The sequence below is a fragment of the Theropithecus gelada genome, chromosome 17 (genome assembly GCF_003255815.1).
Source record: "Theropithecus gelada isolate Dixy chromosome 17, Tgel_1.0, whole genome shotgun sequence".
NCBI classification, from domain to species: Eukaryota; Metazoa; Chordata; class Mammalia; order Primates; family Cercopithecidae; genus Theropithecus; species Theropithecus gelada.
Window position 1 is genome coordinate 83,048,158 of NC_037685.1, and position 25,851 is coordinate 83,074,008.

A 25,851-nucleotide genomic window follows, 5' to 3' on the forward strand; every position below is an offset into this window, starting at 1 on the left:
TTTATTAAATCATATCTTCATTCTACTTTCCTCATAGAATTTTATCCCAGCTATCTTTTCCATGCTTGAAAGTCTTATTGATCATCCTGTCATACTGCTGAAAGAAGTATAGAAATGGAAATTTACATTTCCTGCTCACAGAATTTTTTTTCTGGATTGTTAAAATTACTAGTACTACACAATTGATCACAATAAAATATATCACAATGCTGATAATTATATTAAGTATAAAAAAATAAAATTGTATTGAAAATTCATCTCCTTAAGACCTGGATGGGCTCCCCATGCGTCATCAGTTCCTGTATCCATAGATGAATGCTAACTTCTTGCTACAATGAAGTTTAACACTGAGTCTCTTCCATTTTTTTTTTAAGGCTGTAAGTGCTGAGAAATAAGTACATTGGAATGAAAAGTTTTGTTAAAAGTGTCCCTCAATTTTTGTCTAGTTGTATCTCAAGAATCATATAGTAATCTATCATCAAAAATGGTTTATAATCATGAACTGGTAATTCCATTACTCTTCTGAAATTTTATTAAAAGCAAAACCCCATAAGCCATTCTGATTTTAAAAAGGATTATCCAATACTTATCCAGTCTCTCAGTAACTGTATATAATTTCAAGTTTTTTTGTTTGATGGTTTGGAAATGTTCATACCCTGGGGCAATGCTAAGATTGAAGACGACTAAGAAGTATGGAATACAGTATATATGGAAGCTCAGTATCTGGAAATATCCTTAGAATGATCCATGCCTGCTTTAACTTGAAAAATGTTCAAGAGGGTGGTAAGCTAATTTCAAAGAGCTAACCTAAATAATTTTGGGAAATGGTATTTGACTGGAAACCATGAGACAATAGGAAAGATACATAAACTCTGTACCTTAGTTGGTAAATTTGTATCTCCCAGGGGTATGGGTTAATGATTTGGAAACTGCTTTACATGTAGACTAGGATCGAACAGCTAAACAGGTGGTGGATGGTGCAAGCCAGTTTTCTCATTGTCAGGGAGAGAAGTTATAGAAAAGCATGAGAAGAAGGCTAGAATGAACCTTGTAGTATTGGGTTAGTTGGAGACATCAGTATGGACCCATGCTTAATTTAATGTATGTACAGATGGAGAGATACAGAAATAACTGTAGAGATGTGTGGATGGTTATACAATTATACAGTGTACACAGGTTAGTATACACACATATAATTCCTAGCTCTGCTGAGAGGGCCTAAAAGCAGTGACACCCCAGGAACAACAAGCACACCCAGCAACCAGATCTTGGTTTCTAAACCAGTGGGAACCTTGTTGAAATGGATGATTTTGGGGCTGGGGCACAGAAGGTAAAGATGAGTCTGGACCATCTTGTAGTGCCACAAAGGAAGGAAGTGCTCCAAAAGAATAGGGGCACATCAAAGGGACACAGGAGGTGACCTGAAACAATTCCCAACAGCCAAAGCTAGAACGATTTAAGCAAGAAAACAAATAACTTATTATTAGCTGGAGTGTATGACTTGCTTATAGTGAACATAGCATGAACATGGAACATTACAAAGTTGATAGTGGAGAGCCTGGCAGACACTGCCTTCATCAAGTGATCAAGGTGAACGACACTGGGAAGAAGTCATGCTGATGCTGTGTACTCCCTGAAATGATGTGATGAGAAGGGCACTTCACCTTTGTGGTTTTCCCCAAAATCTGTAAGCTTAGTTCAATTGTGAGACAAACCCAAATTGAGCAGTAGTCTACAAAATACCTGAGAAGTACTCAAAAACATCAAGGTCCCGAAAAACAAGGAAAGATTTAGAGACTGCCAGAGACCACCGGAGATTAAAGATATCCAAATGTAAATACAGTGTATATGTGAGGTGGGGTTCTATACCACAGGGTTTTATACATTAAGATTTAAAAACTGTTAAATATTTAAAAGATGTATATTTTCCAGATTTCAGCAAGTGCTTGTTAATGACCCTAAATGTATTTTCCCCCTTCTCTTCACTTTAGCACTGTTCCCTGTATCTGTCTGGCTCATGTCTCTGTGACAGTGTTGAGCGAAGCCTGTTTCTTCAGTGAAATATTCTCATCTCACTAAAGTGCACACTATTAGATGAGGTTAACACACACTACAGGACCCAGCACATGTGTGCCATGCATCCCCCTATTTATTCCACATCACTCTCTAGTTTCTGATATTTACCATTTCTGCTCCTCACCTCTGGCCTCTTCCTTCCTCATCTACAGGACTGCTATCTTCTGACAAGATCTGCAGACCACCCCATGCTTCCCAGGGCTGACCCTCCAACCCAGGCTCTTTTGTGCATCCTATGAGGGACTGTATTTAAGGACAGCTGGTGAAGACCATTGGAATGATCTTCAAACTACTCAGAATCAGGTCATATTGAAAAACTGCACACATTACCATATCAAAATTAAATATGTTTAATTCTCAAGCCTTTAGGAAGTGTAAAAAGAGTCACATAATAATAAACACAAATCATAATGTGAATAACATACGGGCTGCTGTAATGGTCTATAGTCAGGATCCCTCTGAGGTAGGCATTATTATCTTCATTTTATGGTTAAGGAAATTGGGGCTCAAAGAGATTAAGTAATTTCCCACAATCACACAAGTAGGTAGTGGCAGGCTATCATCCCATTTCTGTTCTATGGGACTGCAAAGCCCAATGCTCACACTCATTCCACTACACCTTCTCTCTCGAATTCAAAAACTTACAGGAGTTCTAGACTTTTCAAACTCATGATACTAATCAAGAACAATTTTAAGTATTAAGAGTTTCCTCCGCTTCATTCTGTTTCCAAAGGAAAATATACATCGCATGAACTCATGATCATCTCAACATGAACTCCTGAGTGAAGCCTCTCCTCAGTGTGACTCAGGAACACTCCCTCAGGCATTATCCGTCGCACAGGCCTTGCCATCCAGCTCGCTTCTTCAGCTCTGACACCCAGTCGGGGTTGTCATCTTCCTCCTCAAAGTCCCTGTGAAAAAACAATTTGGACCATAAACCTCTACATTAGGGGCACAGTATCTGTTGGTGAGTTCAAAGCAAAACACCACCATAACAATACATAAGCTTTTGAAAAATGAGTTCCATAAGGCAACTGAAGGGAAAAAATTGTCAGTTCTTCCAAAAGATCACTTCTTTGACTGTTTCTAACACTTTTAAAAATGTAAAACCTAATATATTAAAAAATAACAAGTTCAAGCTGAAAGGCTATAGGTGTAGGGCTCAATCAGGAATTTTATAATCATATTGTAAGGTATTACCCATCCCAGACAAAAGATCAGGATATAAATACCCATTTATGATGGCCGGGCATGGTTGCTCACACCTGTAATCCCAGCACTTTGGGAGGCCGAGGTCGGGGGAGATTGAGACTCTAACACGGTGAAACCCTGTCTCTAGTAAAAATACAAAAAATTAGCCGGGCGTGGTGGCAGGCGCCTGTAGTCCCGGCTACTCGGGAGGTTGAGGCAGGAGAATGGCGTGAACCCAGAAGGTGGAGCTTGCAGTGAGCTGAGATCCCACCACTGCACTCCGGCCTGGGAGACAGAGCGAGACTCTGTCTAAAAAAAAAAAAATTTCCATTTATGATGAAAAGTAATCTAAGAGGTCCCTACCAAACCTGAAATTATCATGGTCTAATTTAAATCACACACAAACACACACAAACACACATACACTCCACCCCCAGCTAAAGCTTTCTACGCATATCACAACGTACGTGTCCTCCTCATCTAGCCCAGGCTCAAGTCGCTCTGGATCCAAAATGACAGAATCGTGACCTCCGTCGACACTGTCCGATGCTTCTGTTTCTTCAGACAGGGGGCCTTTCAAGAACCCTTCTGAACCTTCAGGAGATATTAACAGAAAATATACCAATTTAAACAGTATTTACTTATTTCATGCAGTTTGACTAAAATCTTCCATAAGCTTGCTGGCTGAGGACAATGTCATGTTCCATTACTCTTGTGTAGTGTCTCCCCACATTACCCAACCCCAGCATGATTGTGGGCATAAAACAGGCCCCAGAAGCAGAAGCACTAGGACGTGGACTAAATTTATAAACGGAACTTTCTTTATTCTTTTTTTTGAGTCAGGGTCTCACTCTGTCACCCAGGCTACAGTGCAGTGGCATGATCATGGCTCAATGCAGCCTCGAACTCCCAGGCTCAAGAGCTCCTCCTACCTCAGACTCCCAAGTTGCTGGGACTAGAGGCGTCCAGAACCATGCCTGGCTAATTTTTTTAGTAGAGGCAAGGTCTCGCTATGTTGCCCAGGCTTGTCTTGAACTCCTGAGCTCAAGCACTCCTCCTGCTTCAGCCTCCCAGAGTGCTGGGTTACAAGCATGAGCCACCACACCCAGCCTATAAACAGGATTTTCTTTAAGAGAAAAAAAAACTCGGAAAATTACCATAAAACCCTCCCAATATAAGAATGTATATTAAGGCATTAAAAGTTACCTTTGAAAGTTGGGTTATAGTAATTTCTTTTTTCCTTTGAACTTTCTCCTCCCAAGTTTTCACAATGAGGAGGAAGAAAAGTTGGAAACTGAAGGAAGACCGTATGCATGCTTAAAAATTTTTTCCAGGTGTAATTACTTTTAGATTTCTCACAAACAGCATGAAAATCTACCCTAAAAACATGGGCCGAATCTTCTAAAAGGCATTTCAAAATAGAACTATGACATAGTTTTTAAACAGGGACTTTCCTAAAATGACAAAGACTTCATCACTGGACCAGACAGAAAATCCTGGACCTAAAATTGCAAAATTGAAATTCATAACCATTAACCTTCCTTAACATTTTCCTCCCATGCATTAGCATCTCCTTAGGGCTTCCATGACCTTTTGTGCACAGTTCTATCTGAATGCATATATCACAGGGCACTATAATTCCTTATCAGTGTGCTGACCTCCCATGTAATGAACTCCCTCATCCTTAGGGCAGGAACTGTGTTTTATTCTTTTTTTCATCTTAACCTATGTTAGGCATTCAATAAATACTGACCAAATAAACAAATACAACTAAATCGTTGCAATAAATATAGTCAGACTTGCCATACCATTACCTGCTCTACTTGGTATAATTTATCTTAGATCTTAACCTAGCAAGGTGGCTTAGTAATTAAATTATCATAATTATAATACACATACACACATACATATCTAATACAGACCACTGGCCTAGATTTCTAAGGATGGTATTATAAAAATTATTTTACACAATGTTAGTAAAGATGTCTGTAAAAAAATTTAAAAATCAAATCCTAATTGTTCATCCTTTTTGAGCTCTATTCAATGTAACAGAGTTCAGGTATACAGCAAAAGAAATCTTGGAGTTGTTGCTAAAGCAATGGCATATTTGCATGATAAAAATGGGCTCCTCTTCAAAGAAAGTAGTAGCAGGATTATGAAAATAAGCAAACAAATGAGCAAACAGAAGTAATGTAGCTCCATGAAAAATTTTAATTGTAGCTTAAGACTGGCTAGAAAAGATTTAAAAACACCTAAAAATACAATGCTATGAATTATTTTGCAACTTTGAAATCAAAGTGTTTCTGGGAGAAGGGAAACCCTTTGAATTGAGTTTTGGAAGATGAGAACATTTCTGTGGATGGATACTGGTGATGGCTGCACAACAATGTGGCATACTTAGTACCACTGAACTGTACACTTCAAAAGGGTTCAAATGTAAATTTTATGTTATATATATTTACCACAATTTTCAAAAAGTCAAAGGGTTTCCAAGGTCACATACAGACATGAATTACCTGGTCTATATATCGTGTATGTTTGAAAGGCCAAGCTGAGATCAGCATTCTTAAGGAAGTTCAACAAAGTGTCAGGGGTCTCTTTGAGCCACTGCTTACGAGCAGTATTTTTGCTGTATTTTATTACAGAACCACCTAGTTGGAAAAAGACAAAAATTAGTGCCGAATAAAAAAAAGATTTCTCAGCATGTACTTTCCAGATCATATTTTCAAGCAAAGTTAATTATATTTGACTGTTAACTAAAATCTACTTCATTCACCTGTATGAGTAATGCTCTGATGTGTGACGCCAAATACCCTTCACAGACATTAAAAGCCTCTAGTGCACTAAGTATTAGAAAAAGTTCTCTAGTAAAATAATAGTATTCAATCTGACTACTAACCTCTATCATCCTCTGCTGTTAAACTGGAGGTGAGTATGGATGCCTTTTTCAAAGCTGTAAGAGCTGTATTGGGTACATTTTTCTCCCACTGTCGTCTGTGAACATTTGGTGAACTGGCTTTCCTCAGATGGACTGACTCATTACCTGATTTTAAAACGTAAAAAAGGAATGCCAAGCATGTTATTTTATGTATCCATCTCTGTCCACACACAGATTATCTAACAACAATATGGAAGTGTTTCTTTTCTCTTTCAAACTCAGATCTATGTTTGAAAGATCAATGTTCTTTCAAATCTAAGTAGCAAAGGAAATTAAAAAAAAAAAATCCAAAATGAAAAGTTACAAATGAATCATTACAGTGACTGAGTTAAAAAAAAAAAAATATGTAGGCCGGGTGCGGTGGCTCACACTGGTAATGCCAGCACTCTGGGAGGCCAAGGCAGGTGGATCATGAGGTCAGGAGATCGAGACCATCCTGGCTAACACGGTGAAACCCTGTCTCTACTGAAAACATACACACAAAAAATTAGCTACTTGGGAGGCTGAGGCAGGAGAATGGCGTGAACCCGGGAGGCAGAGCTTGCAGGGAGCGGAGATTGGGCCACTGTACTCCAGTCTGGGCAACAGAGCGAGACTCCATCTCAAAAAAAATAAAAAAATAAAAAATAATAATGATATGTATATACTTACATGTTATACATTGTGCAAGAATGAAGCCCTGGGAGGACTTACATACACACAGTATGCTATGCTTTTTAAGGTGGATAGCACAATAAATACCACTCTTTCTAATGGCTCTTACTGATAAATGCTATTCTCTCTTTTGTTGTAGGTAAATAAAATATTTCTAAAACATTAAATAAGTTACTAGATAAGCAAACAAATATCAGCTTGTACTCTTGTTTACGATACCTGAGACCTAGTAACATAAAAATTGGTATTCCCTCTGTACTCCCCAACTCCTTGTCTAAGAAATGATTAGAATTTGAATAACTCACCTTTTTCTTCTCTGTTTACTCTTCTCGATGCACTTTCATTTTCATTAATGCTTTCCAAATCAGTATGGCTACCCTTTCTATTTTGTTCTTCCTCTTGCTTTAAAATAGATTAACAATACAGATTAAATAATGCTTGAATTGCTACGAAAAAGGTAAACAAATATGCAAAGTCAGCCATTTTAATTTCAAATAAAAATTAATGGATTAAAAAACATGCATAATCATAGAACCCCAAAGACATGTATATTAATAGCCATCTATATCTATATGTATTTAATAACATATATGTATATTAACAACCATAAACCTACATACATGTATATATTAATAGACGTATGCATTAATAGCCATTAATATCAATTATTATAAATACTAAGAGGATATATTAAAATGACAGATATTTGAAAGGTCTTTACTAAGGAAAAGAGTAATGAAAAATTTCAATATGGTTTGCTGTACTGGGCTTTACAAACTGTAATATCAAAATGAGACATTTTATAAAGTTGCCATATAGAATCAAAATGTTCCCACTTAATTCAGTATCTTTCCAAATTATCTAAGCCCTTGATTTATTTCACGAAATATAGTAATACACTATCTAGTTTACTAAATCTGCATATATTTTGAGAAGGAGTACATATTGAATGCCTAAACAGTCCCAGGCAAAGAAGTTCTCAATTCTTTATTGAATGAATAAATAAACAGTAGGCTTCGGTGGCATGGTGGGTTTTCTTATTTCTTTTTTTTTTTTTTTTTTTTTTTTTTGAGACGGAGTCTCGCTCTGTCGCCCAGGCTGGAGTGCAGTGGCCAGATCTCAGCTCACTGCAAGCTCCGCCTCCCGGGTTCATGCCATTCTCCGGCCTCAGCCTCCCGAGTAGCTGGGACTACAGGCGCCCGCCATCTCGCCCGGCTATTTTTTGTATTTCTTAGTAGAGACGGGGTTTCACCGTGTTAGCCAGGATGGTCTCGATCTCCTGACCTCGTGATCCGCCCGTCTCGGCCTCCCAAAGGGCTGGGATTACAGGCTTGAGCCACCGCGCCCGGCGGGTTTTCTTATTTCTAAGCAGTGGTTCTGAAACTTCTCTTCCCACACATGTAGGGAACATAAAAATCTGTCACTTAACAGTGGTGGCTCACTGACAGCAGCGATTTCAAAGCCTCCTACACTCAAGAATGACATCAGAATCTTGGAGGAGTAGCGGTGAGGGGCAGCTGTGAAAAGCCCCCCAGGGGATTCCAGCCTTTCCTTCCCATTGAGGATCCCTGCTTTCTGTGTCTGCAGTGGCCTCCCACGTTCCTCTGGGTGCTATTCAACTCTGCCTTCATTGCCATTGTCCTTTGCTGGCCTGCACACAAGTTTTCCTACCTCAAGTCCCTCATTCCCTGACTGACTTTTTGGCCTTTTCTCCATTTTGTTCACGTGTTGCACCCTTTTCATTTTGCGAACACATATTGCTGTGTCCACTACAGGTGGTATCAAACTATAGTGTATGGGCACAGATCATCTGCGAAGGGCACAAGGAAACATTTTAGGGGATGGAAATTCTTTTCTTTTTGAGACAGAGTCTTGCTGAGTTGCCCAGGCTGGAGTGCAGAAGTGTGATCATAGTTCACTGCGCCTCAACTTCCCAGGCTCAGGCAATCCTCCTGCCTCAGCTTCCCAGTAGCTGGGACTACAGGCATGTGTCACCATGCCCACCTAAAATTTTTAATTTTTTGTAGAGATGGGGTTTCACTGTGTTGCCCAGGTTGGACTCAAACTCCTGGCCTCAATCAATGCTCCTGCCTCCGCCTCCCAGAGTGTTGGTATTACAGGCGTAAGCCACTCTGCCCTGCCTGGAAGTTCTGTAAGATGACTGTGGCAGGGGTTATATGGATGTTTAAATACCATCACCAAAATTTATCAAATTGTGCACAAAAATGGGTAAATTTGGTGGCATGTAAATTATATCTCAAAAAGTTGGAAAAAAAAAAACCAGACATTACAATGAAAAGAAAAAAAAGTATAGAGGTCTGTATTCCATTTGTAGCAACATAATGATGGGATATAGTTATTTATTTAGAACTTATGGTTCATTCAAAAAATTTACAAGTTTAATTACTAGTGCATTGCATGAAGAGAGCAATTTGTTGTCAGTACAACATCTTTTCCTTTTTGAATTGGAAGGTTAGGCCAGGCGAAGTGGCTCACACCTGTAAATTCCAGCACTTTGGGAGGCCAAGGTGAGAGGATCACTTAAGCCCAAGAGTTCAACACCAGCCTGGGCAACACAGTGAGACCTCATTCCTATAAAAAAATTAAAAAATTATCCAGGCATGGTGGCATGCACCTGTAGTTCCAGCTACTCAAGAGGCTGAGGTGGGAGGATCCCTTGAGCCCAAGAGGTCAGTTTGCAGTGAGTGGTGTTGATGCCACTGCCCTCCAGCCTGCGCGAGAGAGAGAGAGAGAGAGAGAGAGAGAGAGAGAAGGAGAGAAGGAGAAAAAGAAAGGTTAACTGAAATACTGAAGAAAAAAATCAATAGTATACGATTTGCGAAGGGGGGTGTGACAACACTGAAACATGGATCCGTTGTTAATATCCACAGCTTTAGAGAAGCTTCAGTGTAAAAGAATGTCACAGTTGCCCAGGGCTAGACAGGATGAACAGGACCCCGAATGCCGGCCTGAAAATTGATTCTTGGGATAACAAGGAGGCACTACAAGGCATTGAACAGAAAAATGTTAAGATCTAAATAGTAATCTAAATGTTATTCAGCACAGCAATAAAAAGGAATGAAGTTTTGACACACAGAAGAACTTAAAAACATTATGTAAGTGAAAGAAGTCAGACATAAAAGGACAAATATTGTATGATTCCCCTCATATTAAATACTTAGAATAGGCAAATTCACACAAAGATTTGAGCAGCTACCAGGGGCTACCAGATTTGAGATTAGAGGCTGCCAGGGGCTGCAGTGGTGGAAGTGGGAGTTATTGTTTAACAGGTACAGAGTTTCTGTTTGGGATGATAAAAAGTTTTGGAAATAGATAGTAGTGATAGTTGCACAATATTATGAATGTAATTAACACCACTGAATTGTACACTTAGAATTGGCTAAAATGGCACATTTTATGTTATGCATATTGTACCACCATAAAAAAACAAAAAGCAGGCCATACGTGGTGGCTCACACCTGTAATCCTAGCACTTTGGGAAGCCAAGGCAGGCAGATCACATGAGGTCAGGAGTTCACCACCAGCCTGGCCAACACAGCAAAACCCCACCTCTACTAAAAAGACAAAAACTTAGCTGGGCATGGTGGCTCATGCCTGTGTTCCTAGCTAACCAAGAGGCTGAGGCATGAGAATCGCTTGAACCCAGGAGGCAGAGGTTGCAGTGAGCCATGATTGCGCCACTGCACTCCAGTCTGGGTGGCAGAGGGAGATTCTGCTTCAAAATAAACAAACAAACAAACCAAAAAGCAGCCATGCCCAATGGCTCACACCTATAATCCCAGCACTTTGAGAGACTGAGGTGGGAGGATCACTTGAGCCCAGGAGTTCGAAGATGCAGTGAACCATGTTCACGCCACTGCGCTCCAGTTTGGATGCCAAAGTGACACTCTACCTAAAAAAAAAAAAAAAAAGCCAGCATAACACAAGATTTTCATGACTGAAAGCAAGACAAAATTCTTTCACATCTGTATTGAAACCACTGTCATCAATAATAAAAAATGGAGGCCAGGCACGGTGGCTCACGCCCGTAATCCCAGCACTCTGGGAGGCTGAGGCAGGTACTCAGGAGGCTGAGGCAGGAGAATGGTGTGAACCCGCGAGGCGGGGCTTGCAGTGAGCCAAGATCGTGCCACTGCACTCCAGCCTGGGAGACAGAGTGAGACTCCGACTCAAAAAATAATAACAAATGGAAAAGTAAACAATAAATGGTGACCCAAAGTGGTTCAGCTGACAGTGCAGATGAACAGCTACCAGTTCTTTCACATACCAAAAGATGAAGGAAGAAGTACTTAACTAGAGGGACGGGTCTTCCAAATATCTTACAGCACTGAAGGGTACCCAGTATCCAGGAGGTAGATATTTCATAAATGTATTTTTTTTTTTTTTTTTTTGACATGGAGTTTCACTCTTGTTGCCCAGGCTGGAGTGCAATGGCGCAATCTCAGCTCACTGCAACCTCCGTCTCCAGGTTCACTTGATTCTCCTGCCTCAACCTCCCGAGTAGCTGGGATTACAAGTGCATGCCAACATGCCTGGCTAATTTTTGTAATTTTAGTAGAGACGGGGTTTCACCATGTTGGCCAGGCAGGTCTCCAATTCCTGACCTCAGGTGATCCACCTGCTTCAGCCTCCCAAAGAGCTGGGATTACAGGTGTGAGCCACCACGCCCAGCCTCATAAATGTAATTTTAAAGCACTTACCACTGTGCTTGCTTCATTTCCCAAAGTTATCCTGATTCTGCTGGGGTTTGCTTTTAAAAGAGAGAGAGAGAAGGTAGAAAGATAAAACACATAAAGGATCATCTTATTAAGTTCCTAATATGATCTGCATACAGCTGGAAAAGTGAGTGAGGTTATTAAAGTCAAAGAACCAAAGCTCTCTGATATCCTGAATGGGAATAACAAGCTTTAATTACCTAATAATACATCTCAGTTGTTGAAAGAGGTTATTTCCACTGTTTCATTCCTAAAGTTAAAATCTAAAAGTTAAAAGACATCTCTGCTCACTTATGCCAACCCATTTAAGCACTAAGAGGTAACATACTCTGCATACTTAAGGTCATTATCCCCTTTGGTGCATGCTAGCTAGTGGAGTCCATGCTTTTCCTGTGAGCTATCACAGCTGGTGGAATAGGTATCCCTAAGAAGAAGTGAGCCGTTTATTAACTCAGAAGAGACCAGCAGGAGGAGTCAGGAGAGAACTCTGGCAATTGATCCCTTTGGTAGGAATGGCTATGCCTCATTTTTCTCTGGCAGAGCCCTGTGGTTCATGTCCGTTATTCACTCAACATTTTAAAAAATTGCTATTGAACATGGATGATGATACACTGAGAATACAAGAGTGAGCAAGTCAGATGCGATCCCTGCCCTGTTCCATTTCATTGTTCTGGTCTGTCTACAGATGAAACTGGAGATGCCATCAGACATATGGTCCCAGTTTGGTGGCATTTCTCTAACTACTTTATTCCTCTTTAGAAACTGTAACACTACACTTTTTCGGCCGGGTACAGTGGCTTATCCCTGTAATCCCAGCACTTTGGGAGGCCAAGGCAGGTGGATCACCTGAGGTCAGGAGTTTGAGACCAGTCTGGTCAACATGGTGAAACCCTGTCTCTACCAAAAAAAAAAAAAATTAGCCAGGTATGGTGGCACACGCCTGTAGTCCCAGCCACTCTGGAGGCTAAGGCATGAGAATTGCTTGAGCCCGGGAGGCAGGGGTTGCAATGAGTCAAGATCGTACCACTGCACTCCAGCCTGGGAGACAGAGTGAGACTCTGTCTCAAAAATAAAATAAAGTTAATTTTAAAAAACCTACACTTTTCCAAACTACCTTGAAATTTTTCTTAGTCTCTTTTTTTCTTGCCCAGCATTTTAAAACTAATTTCCCACTACCCTGGGATGTGAACAAAAGCCACAGAATAACACCTATGCTAAAGCAAACTGGTAAAACAAAGGTAACTGGCTATCTCTTAACTAATGGAGAAAAGGTTGAGTTGTAAGACTGAAGGGTTTGCATCCTTCCAAAAACAACATTTAAAAGTTAAGTTTAAGAAAAAAATACAGTTCTCAAAATGTTTCTTTTGTAGTATCTGCATATAACATTATGATAAAGAGCACCAGGCAATGGAGGTTTTGCAACATGTACCAGCAGTGGGTGATCTCCCACACTTCTTAATTCTTCTCCTGTATTCTGTTCATAGCTACTAGCTCTGTTGGATTTCTTCAGAAGGAAATCACTGATGAGAAAGGACAAGGAATAAAAATAGCTTTGAAAAAAATTCAGAGATGACAACTTCTAAAGAGACAATAAATTAAATTTGATATTTTCTCAGGATAGACTATAGATGTATGAAAATTTCATGCAGCTATTATGTGGATGATTCACAACTTTGGAAAAGCCTCTGGTTTTTGTTTTTAATTAGGATATTTTATTGTTTAAGAGCAGTTTTAGGCCAGACACAGTGGCTCAGGCCTGTAATCCCAGCACTTTGGGAGGCCGAGGTGGGTGGATCACCTGAGGTCAGGAGTTCGAGACCAGTCTGACCAACATAGTGAAACCCCCATCTCTGCTAAATTCAAACAATTAGCCAGGCATGGTGGCACATGCCTGTAATCCTAGCTACTTGGGAGGCTGAGGCAAGAGAATCGCTTGAACCTGGGAGGCAGAGGTTGCAGTGAGCCGAGATTGTGCCATTGCACTCCAGCCTGGGCAACAAGAGTGAAGCTCCATTTCAAAAAAAACCAAGCAGTTTTAGGTTCACCATAAAACTGAGTGGTGAGTACAGAGAGTCCCATATATCACCTGTCCCCCCACACACAGTACCTCCCCAATACCAACATGCTGCACCTTTACAGTCAATGAGCCTACTCTGACACATCACTACCACCCAGCACCCAGAGTCCACAGTTTACATTAGAAAAGCTTCTCTTCTAACCTAGAAGAAATGGATAAATTCCTGGACACATACACTCTACCAAGACTAAACCAGGAAGAAGTTGAATCCCTGATGATACCAATAGTAGGCTCTGAAATTGAGGCAATAATTAATAGCCTACCAACCAAAAAAAGTCCAGGACCAGATGGATTCACAGCTGAATTCTACCAGAGGTACAAGGAGGAGCTGGTACCATTCCTTCTGTAACTATTCCAATCAATAGAAAAAGAGGGAATCCTCCCTACTCATTTTATGAGGCCAACATCATCCTGATACCAAAGCCTGGCAGAGACACAACAAAAAAAGAGAATTTTAGACCAATATCCCTGATGAACAGCTTTGCAAAAATCCTCAGTAAAATACTGGCAAACCGAATCCAGCACCACATCAAAAAGCTTGTCCACCATGATCAAGTGGGCTTCATCCCTGGGATGCAAGGCTGGTTCAACATATGCAAATATAAACAGAACCAAAGACAAAAACCACATGATTATCTCAATAGATGCAGAAAAGGCCTTTGACAAAATTCAACAGCCCTTCATGCTAAAAACTCTCAATAAATTTGGTATTGATGGAACGTATCTCAAAATAGTAAGAGCTATTTATGACAAACCCACAGCCAATATCACACTGAATGGACAAAAACTGGAAGCATTCCCCTTAAAAATAGCCACAAGACAGGGATGCCCTCTCTCACCACTCCTATTCAACATAGTGTTGGAAGTTCTGGCCAGGACAATCAGGCAAGAGAAAGAAATACAGGGTATTCAATTAGGAAAAGAAGAAGTCAGATTGCCCCTGTTTGCAGATGACATGACAGGATATTTAGAAAACCCCATCGTCTCAGCCCAAAATCTCCTCAAGCTGATAAGAAACTTCAGCAAAGTCTCAGGATACAAAATCAACATGCAAAAATCACAAGCATTCTTATACACCAGTAACAGACAAACAGAGCCAAATCATGAATGAACTCCCATTCACAATTGCTTCAAAGGGAATAAAATACCTAGGAATCCAACTTACAAGGGATGTGAAGGACCTCTTCAAGGAGAACTACAAACCACTGTGCAATGAAATAAAAGAGGATACAAATAAATGGAAGAACATTCCATGCTCATGGATAGGAAGAATCAATATTGTGAAAATGGCCATACTGCCCAAGGTTATTTACAGATTCAATGCCATCCCCATTAAGCTACCAATGACTTTCTTCACAGAACTGGAAGAAACTACTTTAAAGTTCATATGGAACCAAAAAAGAGCCTGCACTGCCAAGACAATCCTAAATCAAAAGAACAAAGCTGGAGGCATTACGCTACCTGACTTCAAACTATACAACAAGGCTACAGTAACCAAAACAGCATGGTACTGGTACCAAAACAGAGATATAAACCAGTGGAACAGAACAGAGCCCTCAGAAATAATACCACCCATCTACAACCATCTGATCTTTGACAAATCTGACAGAAACAAGAAATGGGGAAAGGATTCTCTATTTAATAAATGGTGCTGGGATAATTGGCTAGCCATAAGTAGAAAGCTGACACTGGATCCCTTCCTTACTCCTTATACAAAAATTAATTCAAGATGGATTAGTGACTTAAATGTTAGATCTAAAACCATAAAAACCCTAGAAGAAAATCTAGGCAATACCATTCAGGACATAGGCATGGGCAAAGACTTCATGTCTAAAACACCAAAAGCAATGACAACAAAAGCCAAAATTGACAAATGGGATCTAATTAAACTAAAGAGCTTTTGCACAGCAAAAGAAACTACCATCAGAGTGAACAGGCAACCTACAGAATGGGAGAAAATTTTTGCAATCTACTCATCTGACAAAGGGCTAATATCCAGAACATACAAAGAACTCAATCAGATTTACAAGAAAAAAACAAACGACCCCATCAAAAAGTGGGCAAAGGATATGAACAGACACTTCTCAAAAGAAGACATTTATGCTGGCAACAGACACATGAAAAAATGCTCATCATCAGTGGCCATCAGAGAAATGCAAATCAAAACCACAATGAGATACCATCTCACACCAGTTAGAATGGCAATCATTAAAAAATCAGGAAACAACAGGTGCTGGAGAGGATGTGGAGAAATAGGAACACTTTTACACTGTTGGTGGGACTGTAAACTAGTTCAACTATTGTGGAAAACAGTGTGGCGATTCCTCAAGGATCTAAAACTAGAAATACCATTTGACCCAGCCATCCCATTACTGGGGATATACCCAAAGGATTATAAGTCATGCTGCTATAAAGGATTATAAGTCATACTATTCACAATAGCAAAGACTTGGAATCAACCCAAATGTCCATCAGTGACAGACTGGATTAAGAAAACGTGGCACATATACACCATGGAATACTATGCAGCCATAAAAAAGGATGAATTAGTGTCCTTTTAGGGACAGGGATGCAGCTGGAAATCATCATTCTCAGCAAACTATCGCAAGAACAGAAAACCAAACACCGCATGTTCTCACTCATAGGTGGGAACTGAACAATGAGATCACTTGGACACAGGAAGAGGAACATCACACACCGGGGCCTGTTGCGGGGTTAGGGGAGGGGGGAGCATTAGGAGATATATCTAATGTAAATGACGAGTTAATGGGTGCAGCACACCAACATGGCACATGTATGCATATGTAACAAACCTGCACGTTGTGCACACGTACCCTAGAACATAAAGTATAATAACAATAATAATAATATATATATATAAAAAAGAAAAGCTTCTCTTTTCAAAAAGTCTGTTTACATGATGGTTCTTCAGAAACTTGGGATACATTTTCCTACAAGATTAGTGCCATATTTTCCTGGACAGATTGTCAGGTCAGCCCACAGAAGAAGCCTTCTGCCTGACCTACACAACAAGCCAGAGAAAATATGGTACTAATAATGACGGCATCATCTTTCCGTCATTAAAATATCCAAAACTAGGCTTTTTAAAACCCCAATTGTTTCAGGGATCAAAAAGGACAGTATTCAGTACAGAATTACATCTAAAATAACAAAAAGAAAATGTTCATTTGAGGAGTATCTCTGATAATCATCTCTAATAACTTAAAAATTATGTGTTTCTTTTCTGTTATAGTATATTTTTAAAAGAGCACTTAAAAAATACTCTGTCCAAAATTCTTACTTTTTTTTCTTGGTGTATTATGCTTCGAATTTTTTATTTCTTCTAATACCTCTTCACCATATTCCATGATGATCTGAAATTTAAAGTTGAGAATTTAAAGATGTGAAAACATACTTTTCTATAGATACTGCTGTGATATCATTTCACCATCAGCATTTTCAGCACAATAATATTTCAGGTTGAAAAACAAAAGTGCCACTTAAAAAAGTACATATACGCCAGGCATGGTGGCTCACACCTGTAATCCCAGCACTTTGGGAAGCCGAGGCGGGCAGATTGCTTGAGGTGAGGAGTTCGAGACCAATCTGGCTAACATGGTGAAACCCTGTCTCTACTAATACAAAAAAATTAGCCGGACATGGTGGTGTGTGCCTGTAATACCAGCTACTTGGGAGGCTGAGGCAGGGGAATTGCTTGAACCAGGGTGGTGGACGTTGCAGTGAGCTAAGATCATGCCACTGCACTCCAGCCTGGGCGACAGGGCGAGACTCCATCTCAAAAAAAAAAAGTACATATAATTTAGATAGACAAATGCAGACATTTATATATGTCTAAAAAAGGTCTGGAAGGATATACAAACTGTGATTATACTTGGGCAATAGCATTGTTGGGGGGAAAAGAGGAAGGAAAGGAGGTTTTAATTTTTTATTTTTAATATACTTCTGTACCATTTGGATTTTGATGAGCACATGTAACATGTAATGTTAAAAGATAACAAATCATTTTACCATACACTTGAAAACTGTTCACAGCCAATCCAACACAGATCATACCTCGGGGGGTAGGCACTTGTGGACAAGCCGAGCTATGATGCCTTGAGAGAGAAGCGTTGTAGCCGAGGGGCGATGTGAGGGATTCCTTTTAAACATCTGCTTGACTAGGAACTGAAGTTCGTAGGAGTAATGAGATGGCAGAGGACTGATGGACCCTTGACACACTTTGAGGATAAGATTTTTCCAACTATTTGCCTGAAACTGAAAAGAAAAATTGAACTTTACAAGCAGATACAGGGGAAGAAATGGAAGTAAGAAACTACCAGTTATGTAGACTATTTTAATTTTATAAACATATCTGCTATCTGGTCATTTTTCTGTCTAGAGGTACCGTTAAGATATCATTATATAATCTTAAGGTGGTTTAGGAGAAAGTCAAGCATGAATGGTAAAAACCTTTGGCATCTAGAAAAAGTATTTCCATCAATGCCTGCTTTGTCTACCTTATTAGTCCTAATAATTTTGCAGATATACATTATAAGTATATATTGAAAATCAAAGTAATATATACATATGGCTTTTTAAAACATCAAATGATACTAAAAGGTTTATAATAAGTGTAATATCCCTTTGCTCTGCCCCTCCCCAGAAACTGCCAGGCCTGCTCCATAGCAACACGCACTTCAGACTTTTCTGGTTTTCTACAGGTGGTTTTTTGGCTTGAGTGCAACGGTGCAATCACAGCTCACTGCATCCTTGACCTCCCGGGCTCAAGTGCTCCTCCCACCTCAGCCTCCCAAATAGCTAGGACTACAGGCATATGCCACCATGCCCAGCTAATTTTTAATTTTTTTTTTTTTTTAGAGGCAGAGTCTTGCTATGTTGTCCAGGCTGGTCTTGAACTCCTGGGCTCAAACGATCCTCCCACTTTGGCTTCCCAAAGTGCTGAGATTACACGCATGAGCCACAGCACCTGGCCAGACTTTTCCAATTTTAAACTTCTACTGCAAAATCCTTTTTAACCATTCCCATCATTAAAGCAGCTATTAAAATTTGACGAGTAACACTGTGGGATATACGACGACAGACTGGAGTAAAATTTTTAAAGTTTTCAATGTATAATAAATACATCAGAACTAACATGAGATGTCAGCCTTGGAAATGCTTATGAAAGAATGTGTTAGCATTCTTCCTTGAAAGTGTATTGCCCTAATACCTACATGATGGGTTGATAGGTGCAGCAAATCACCAATGGCACACGTTTACCTATGTAATAAAGTTGCATACTCTGAACATGTACCCCAGAACTTAAAATAAAAATTAAAAAAAAGATATTTTATTAATTTGCTGCTAGTTACATTTGAAAATGTTTTCTGCTGATCTGTATATTGTTTTTATTTATGGTATCTTTAAAATTTAGTATAGTCAAATTTATTCATCATTTTTCCTTAATAGTTTCTGCTTGTTGAATCTTGCTTAAGAAATGTTTCTACACCTCAAGGCTATGTTCGATGTTAATTACAGTTTGGCATATATGGAAGCTTTTTGTACTATCTTTGTAATTTTTCTGTAAATCTAAAACTGTTTTAAAATTTAAAAGAAGTTTATTTTCAAAAAAGTATATTGTCCTGTGAATAAAAAATGCAAGTGAATATATGAAAAAGAAAAATCAACACGTAACAAAGTACAAATGCTGATAATGACAAATACTGCTGAATCTGCTTCGCCTCCGGCTTTTTAACCATTACACTATCTGCATTTCCTAAAGGTTTGAGAACAACTTTTGTCTTCGAGCAGACAAGGGATGACAGATCTCGTGCCAAATATTCTGGGCACCATAGTCCTTAATACTCATTCTTGCTAGAAAAAAGAAGAATGTGTACATCCCATACAATCAGGAAGTAAAGAATTAAAAGATGTTGGAATTTTAAAAATAATTTTATTCGTAGACTATGGTGGCTCTCAACTTGGGCTGTACATTGTAATCACCTGTTTTAAAAACAGTAATGCCCAGGACATTTTCAGAGATTTTATTTCAATCACTGTGCTGTGGGCCTAGGCATCAGCATTTTAAAGGTTCCGCAAGTTGTCCTGTGTAGCTATCATTATAAACCACTTATATTCAAAGATAACCTCTCATTAATACCAGGTGTCTTCAGTTTGAGTTACTTTCATCTGGTAGTGATGACGATTGTTTCTCAACCATTCACCCTCTTCTGAGGTCTACGTGCCCTCAAGTACATCTGCAAAAAAGTCAACTTTCAATCTGTGCCCAAAGAACAGAATTTATTTCTATGCAAAGCTAAGAACTAATAGGAATTAGCCCTGCAGTTGTTGTTCTATGTAATAAACTATGGCTGAACAAGCAGGACAAGTTATTTAACCTTTTTTTGGTTCATATAGGGCAAAGTCTATGTTTTCATGATATGTCAGTTAGAGAGGAAACTCATATAAGTGAAATCTAACTGCAAAAAGCTGTGAGGAAAAAAATGATGCAGCCACTCTTGCAAAGTTTGGTGCTTCCTCAAAAAGCTAAATACAATTCCCATATGAGCCGGCAGTTCCACTGCTAGATACAGACCTCAAAATTTGGAATCAGGGACTCTAACAGATACCTGTACACCATTGTTCATAACAGCATTATTTACAACAGCCAAAAGACAGAAACAACTCAAGTGTCCCTCAACAGATGAATGGATAAACATGTCTATACACTAAATGGAATACTATTCAGCCATAAAAAGGAATGGAATCCTGATAGATGTTACAATATGAATAAACCTTGAAAACACTGTGCTAGTGAAATAAACCAGACACAAAAAGGCAAATGTTGTATAATTCCAGTTGTATGAAATATCTAGAATATGCAAATTCATGAGGCAGAAATTAGACTAGGGGGGCTGGGGAAAGGGAAGAAATGGGGAGTAACTGTTTAATGGGTACAGAATTTCTGGTTGGGGTAATGACAAAAGTTTTACAAAGAGATAGTAGTGGCTGGGCGTAGTGGCTCACACCTGTAATCCCAGCACTTTGGGAGGCTGAGGCGAGTGGATCACCTGAGGTCAGAAGTTTGAGACCAGCCTGGTCAACATGGGGAAATACAAAAAAATACAAAAATGTCTCTAGTAAAAACACACACACACAATTAGCTGGGCATGGTGGTATGCACCTGTACTCCCAGCTACTTGGGAGGCTGAGGCAGGAGAATCACTTGAACCCAGGAGGTGGAGGCTGCAGTGAGCTGAGATCGCGCCACTTCACTCCAGACTGGGTAACAGGGCAAGACTCCGTCTCTAAAACAAAACAAAACAAAACAAAACCCCCAAAGAGATAGTAGTGATGGTTGCACAATATTGTGAATGTAATTAATGACAATGAAATGTATACTTAAAAATGGATAACATGGCAAATTTTATATTTATCAAAATAAAAAATTAAGAATAGCAAAAAGAAAGAAAAGAGGAAAAGAGAAAGAAAAAGAGAGAGAGAAAGGTTATGTATTGCACAGCAAAACTAAATAATGGAAATTTCCTATTAGTATATGCTACAAAACTAACTCAGGGCAGATGACTGCACTGGAAACATATACAAACTTTTATAATGACTTCATCCTAGGGAAGCAAACTGCCAACTAGAATCTGTCACATTATTAGGACTCAGCTAGATATGACAGGCTGCCTTTTCCATTTTGCATGCCATACTTACTGGATGCCTAAGGGTACAGAGTTCATACAGAATGCATCCCAAGGACCAGATGTCACTGAAAGCATAAAGAAGCAATGTAATCACAAGTGGGTTATGTATTTTCTAGAACAAAAAATAATTTCTTACCTTTAATAAGAACAGATATCACAAGTAATTCCCAGGTATTAAAACATATAATTTTGGTCTAACACCTAGATACTTCCTAAGAGTAATGTTCACAATAAAACTCTCTGCTCTTTAATCCCCACCCCTTCAAATCAGGGTGGTTAAAATATCACTTCAGTAGCATTTGGGAATTCAGTAGCGAGAGGGAATATTTACAGACTCAGCTGATCACAGCTGGAGAAGGACTCTGGAAGGCATCCAGTGCGGCTTCTATTCCCACCACCCCAGACACAGCACCCAGCCTTTGATCACATCTCCTGCTGGGCAGCTCTCTACTTTCCACACAGTCTGCTGGATGGCTCTAAGGGATAGGATTCTTCCTTTCCTTTTTTTTCTTTTGAGACGGAGTCTTGCTCTGTCGCCCTGGCTGGAGTGCAGTGGTGCAATCTCGGTTCACTGCAAGTTCTGCCTCCCGGGTTCACGTCACTCTCCTGCCTCAGTCTCCCAAGTAGCTGGGACTACAGGCGCCCGCAACCACGCCTGGCTAATTTTTTTTTTTTCTGTATTCTTTTTAGTAGAGACGGGGTTTCACCGTGTTAGCCACGATGGTCTCGATCTCCTGACCTCGTGATCTGCTGGCCTCAGCCTCCCAAAGTGCTGGGATTACAGGCATGAGCCACTGCGCCCAGCCACCGTTTTCTTTTTTTTAAGGGATGGGGTCTCACTGTGTTGCCCAGGCTGGAGTGCAGTGGTTATTCACAGGCATGATGTCACTGTACTGCTGCCTTGAACTCCTGGGCTCAAGCAATCCTCCTGCCTCAGCCTCCCAGGTAGTTGGGACTATAAGCACGCACCACCAGGCCTAGCTCCTCCAGACTTTTCTAAATGGTATTTTTTTATTTTAATTAATGGTTTTTACCAACTATTTCCCCTTTTAGTTTTCTATTTTAATTTCAAATCTACAGAAAAGTCGCAAATGTCGACATGCCCTTATCTAGGTTCCCCAATCATTTTCATTGGCCATGTTTGGGTGCTAATCTCCCTCCTCTGTATCTATCTGAATCTCTCGAAAAAAGGTTGCAGGCCGGGCGTGGTGGTTCACACCTGTAATCCTAGCACTTTGGGAGGCTGAGGAGGGCAGATCAGAAGGTCAGCAGTTCGAGACCAGCCTGGCCAATATGGTGAAACCCCGCCTCTACTAAAAAATATAAAAATTAGCCGGGTGTAGCGGCAGGTGCCTGTAGTCCCAGCTACTCAGGAAGCTGAGGCAGGAGAATCACTTGAACCCATGAGGCGGAGTGCAGTGAGCCAAGATTGTGTCATTGCACTCAAGCCTGGGCAACAGAGTGAGACTCCATCTCAAAGAAAAAAAAAAAAAAGGTTGCAGGTATCAAACACTTCATCCCTACACACATCAGCATGTATCTCCTAAGAACAAAGACGTACACTTTCCCTCATAAACACAATACTGTTATCACATCCAAGGAATTTAATCTCAATTCAGTAACATTATTTAATATTTACTGCATACCCAAATTTCCTCAATTGTCCCAACAAGTCCCTGTAGAGCTGTTTCGCCCCCATTCAGTCCATTCTACTCTTTAAGAAACCTATTTAGTATATTTGCTTTTCAGAAAGCAAGTCAGCATAAAGTAACAACAGTGTTGTTTCTCCTTCTAGGAATCCATGCCAAGAATGTGATATAAAACAAGGATAAATTTATATACAAAAGGTATGTTAATTACAGCACTGTTTATGAGACTGAAATCTAGAAATATAAGGCCAACAACAGAGGAATTACTAAGTAAATTTTGGAAGTGCCATATAGTAAAATATATGCAGCCATTAGAAAATTTATGAAGAGTTTAAGTATATGGGGAAATGACTATAATATAAAATGACAAAAGCAAATTATATATAAAATATACTTTATATATATATATAAAATTATATATATACTTTTAGGGGGAAAAGTGAATGAAGAAAAAAACATTAAAATATTACTGGCAGTTGGGAAGAGTGGGTGATTTCCGTGTCCTTTCTTACAGGTCTATTTCCAATCTTCCCTGCACGTCCATCCCCACAATAGGCACATATAACTTATATTCAGAAAAAAACACTGCATTTTAAATCATTAAGACCTGGCCGGGTGCGGTGGCTCAAGCCTGTAATCCCAGCACTTTGGGAGGCCGAGGCAGGTGGATCACGAGGTCAGGAGATCGAGACTATCCTGGCTAACATGGTGAAACCCCGTCTCTACTAAAAATACAAAAAACTAGCCGGGCGTGGTGGCGGGCGCCTGTAGTCTCAGCTACTTGGGAGGCTGAGGCGGGAGAATGGCGTGAACCTGGGAGGCGGAGCTTGCAGTGAGCCGAGATCACACCACTGCATTCCAGCCTGGGAGCACAGCGAGACTCCGTCTCAAAAAAAAAAAAAAAAAAAAAATCATTAAGACCTTCACACTAACCTCCTTCAATCAATTTACCTATCAACCAAGTTTATAATCTAGCCCTGTAAATGCCAACTCAATGACACAATCTATTGATTATCAAACGTTGCTGTACACTGGAATCACCCAATGATCTTGAAAAATTACTGGTGCCTGCTTCTCACCCTTTGCCATTATGATTTAATTAGTGTAGATGCAACCTGGGATTTGGGATTTTTGTAAGTGGGAGCAGCAAAGTTTGGGAACCACTGATATAATTCATACCGTCCCTAGAATGACTGGCCTTTCTTTCAGCATTTGCTCCTCTCAGCTATAATTAATAGCAATTGGAAAACTATTACTTTTATCTAGCAGCCTAGCAATATAGATTAGAAATATAGATTCCAGACTGCTTTCAGATATATTTTTTAAAAACCAATATGCTCCATGCATCTGTTTTGAAGTGACATCGGACTCTTGCATCATCTGCAGGCTGAAATGCCTGTCACCAAATGGGCACCCTTACATCAAATATGCAGCACTCACCTTTTATTGTTATAAGGCAGGTTTTCCCAAATTTCTGGAGGCACATAATAAGGTGTTCCCACATAGGTACAAGCAAATGCCATCTGACTAAAACCAAAAAAAGGCAAAGAATGATTACAGAACATTCCTGAAAATGGATGTTTTGATTACTGTCACTACCGTAGAACAGATACACATACTTGGAGAGAAGACGGGCAGATCCAAAGTCTCCCAATTTCACTTTTCCATTTTGAGTGAGGAAGATATTCTGCATTTAAAAAGAAGAACTCAGATTATGTCTTCCATCATCGAACATGAGGCAGATAAGCTGTCTTCCAAAGCCTGCTGATGACGGAGATCAAGGGTAGAAATGCTGACAGCTGAGTCCCAGAGTGGAACACAAAACACCAAGATCCCCTCTTGACAGCTAGACATTCCCCTGCATGGAAACTCAGGATGAGTGCTTCAAAATCTAACAAGCGAGTTTTAGGTTGTATCAGCAGACTCAATCGACCCGGTGAGAACCTGTGTCAGGGTGATGCCACATGGCAGGCCCAGGTGTCGACTGTTTTCCATCTGAGAACACATGGACTTAGTAAGTGGTCACTAAAAGAGAGCTAGGACACATTAACATACACAGTCACGTGCTGCATAACCATATTTCAGTCAACAACAGATGGCATATATGACAATGGTCCCAGAAGACTATAATACTATATTTTTACTGTACTTTTTCTACGTTTAAATACACAAATACTTACCATTGTATTACAATTGCCTAAGAAATTCAGTACAGTAACATGCTGCACAGGTTTTTAGCCAAGAACCAACAGGCTACACTATATAGCCTAGGTGTGTAACAGGCTATACCATCTAGGCTTGTGTAAGTACACTCTACGGTGCTCACACAACAAAATCACCTTACGAAGCATTTCTGAGTACTTGTCCCCCTATCACTAAGTGATGCATGACTGTACTGCTACAGAGATTTCAATGACTTTTTCTCAGGTATTACTTTATTTGGTTAGTATAAATATTAAGTAAAAGGGTACAAAGTTTCAGTTAGGACAAGTAAGTTCCAGTGATCTGTTGTACAACATGGTGACTATGGTTAATAATAATGCATAGAATACTTAATACTTAATAACGCATAGAATACTTAAAAAGTGCTGAGAGTGATCTTAAATGTCCTCACCACAAAGAAATAATAAGTATGTGAGGTGATAGATACGTTAATTACCTTGATTTAATCATTTTACAATGAGTGTGTATATATATAAAACATCATGTTATACATCATAAATATACATAATTTTTGTCGATTATATTTTAATAAAGGTGGGCGAAATTTTAATTTGAAAAGTAAGTAACAAATTTTCTTTTTTTTTTTTTTTTTTTTTTT

At 39.6% G+C, this 25,851-nt stretch overlaps 1 protein-coding gene across 2 annotated transcripts in view; it reads right to left on the reverse strand.

Moving 5' to 3' along the window:
- Window positions 1–2,409: 2,409 nt before the first annotated feature.
- NEK3 (NIMA related kinase 3) overlaps window positions 2,410–25,851 on the reverse strand; it is a 31,124-nt gene continuing 7,682 nt past the window's right edge. The window contains exons 6-16 of one of the 2 annotated variants that reach the window (XM_025364366.1): window positions 24,650–24,717; window positions 24,471–24,557; window positions 21,392–21,446; window positions 17,747–17,947; window positions 16,974–17,046; window positions 11,581–11,630; window positions 7,165–7,261; window positions 6,167–6,310; window positions 5,784–5,918; window positions 3,735–3,861; window positions 2,410–2,987 (exon numbers count right to left, since the gene is read on the reverse strand). In XM_025364366.1, coding sequence (XP_025220151.1) covers window positions 2,903–2,987; window positions 3,735–3,861; window positions 5,784–5,918; window positions 6,167–6,310; window positions 7,165–7,261; window positions 11,581–11,630; window positions 16,974–17,046; window positions 17,747–17,947; window positions 21,392–21,446; window positions 24,471–24,557; window positions 24,650–24,717 — 1,122 coding nt within the window. In that variant the 3' untranslated portion in view covers window positions 2,410–2,902. Of the gene's footprint in view, window positions 2,988–3,734; window positions 3,862–5,783; window positions 5,919–6,166; window positions 6,311–7,164; window positions 7,262–11,580; window positions 11,631–16,955; window positions 17,047–17,746; window positions 17,948–21,391; window positions 21,447–24,470; window positions 24,558–24,649; window positions 24,718–25,851 lie in introns of both variants that reach the window. The other variant, XM_025364365.1, reaches the window with a different exon arrangement.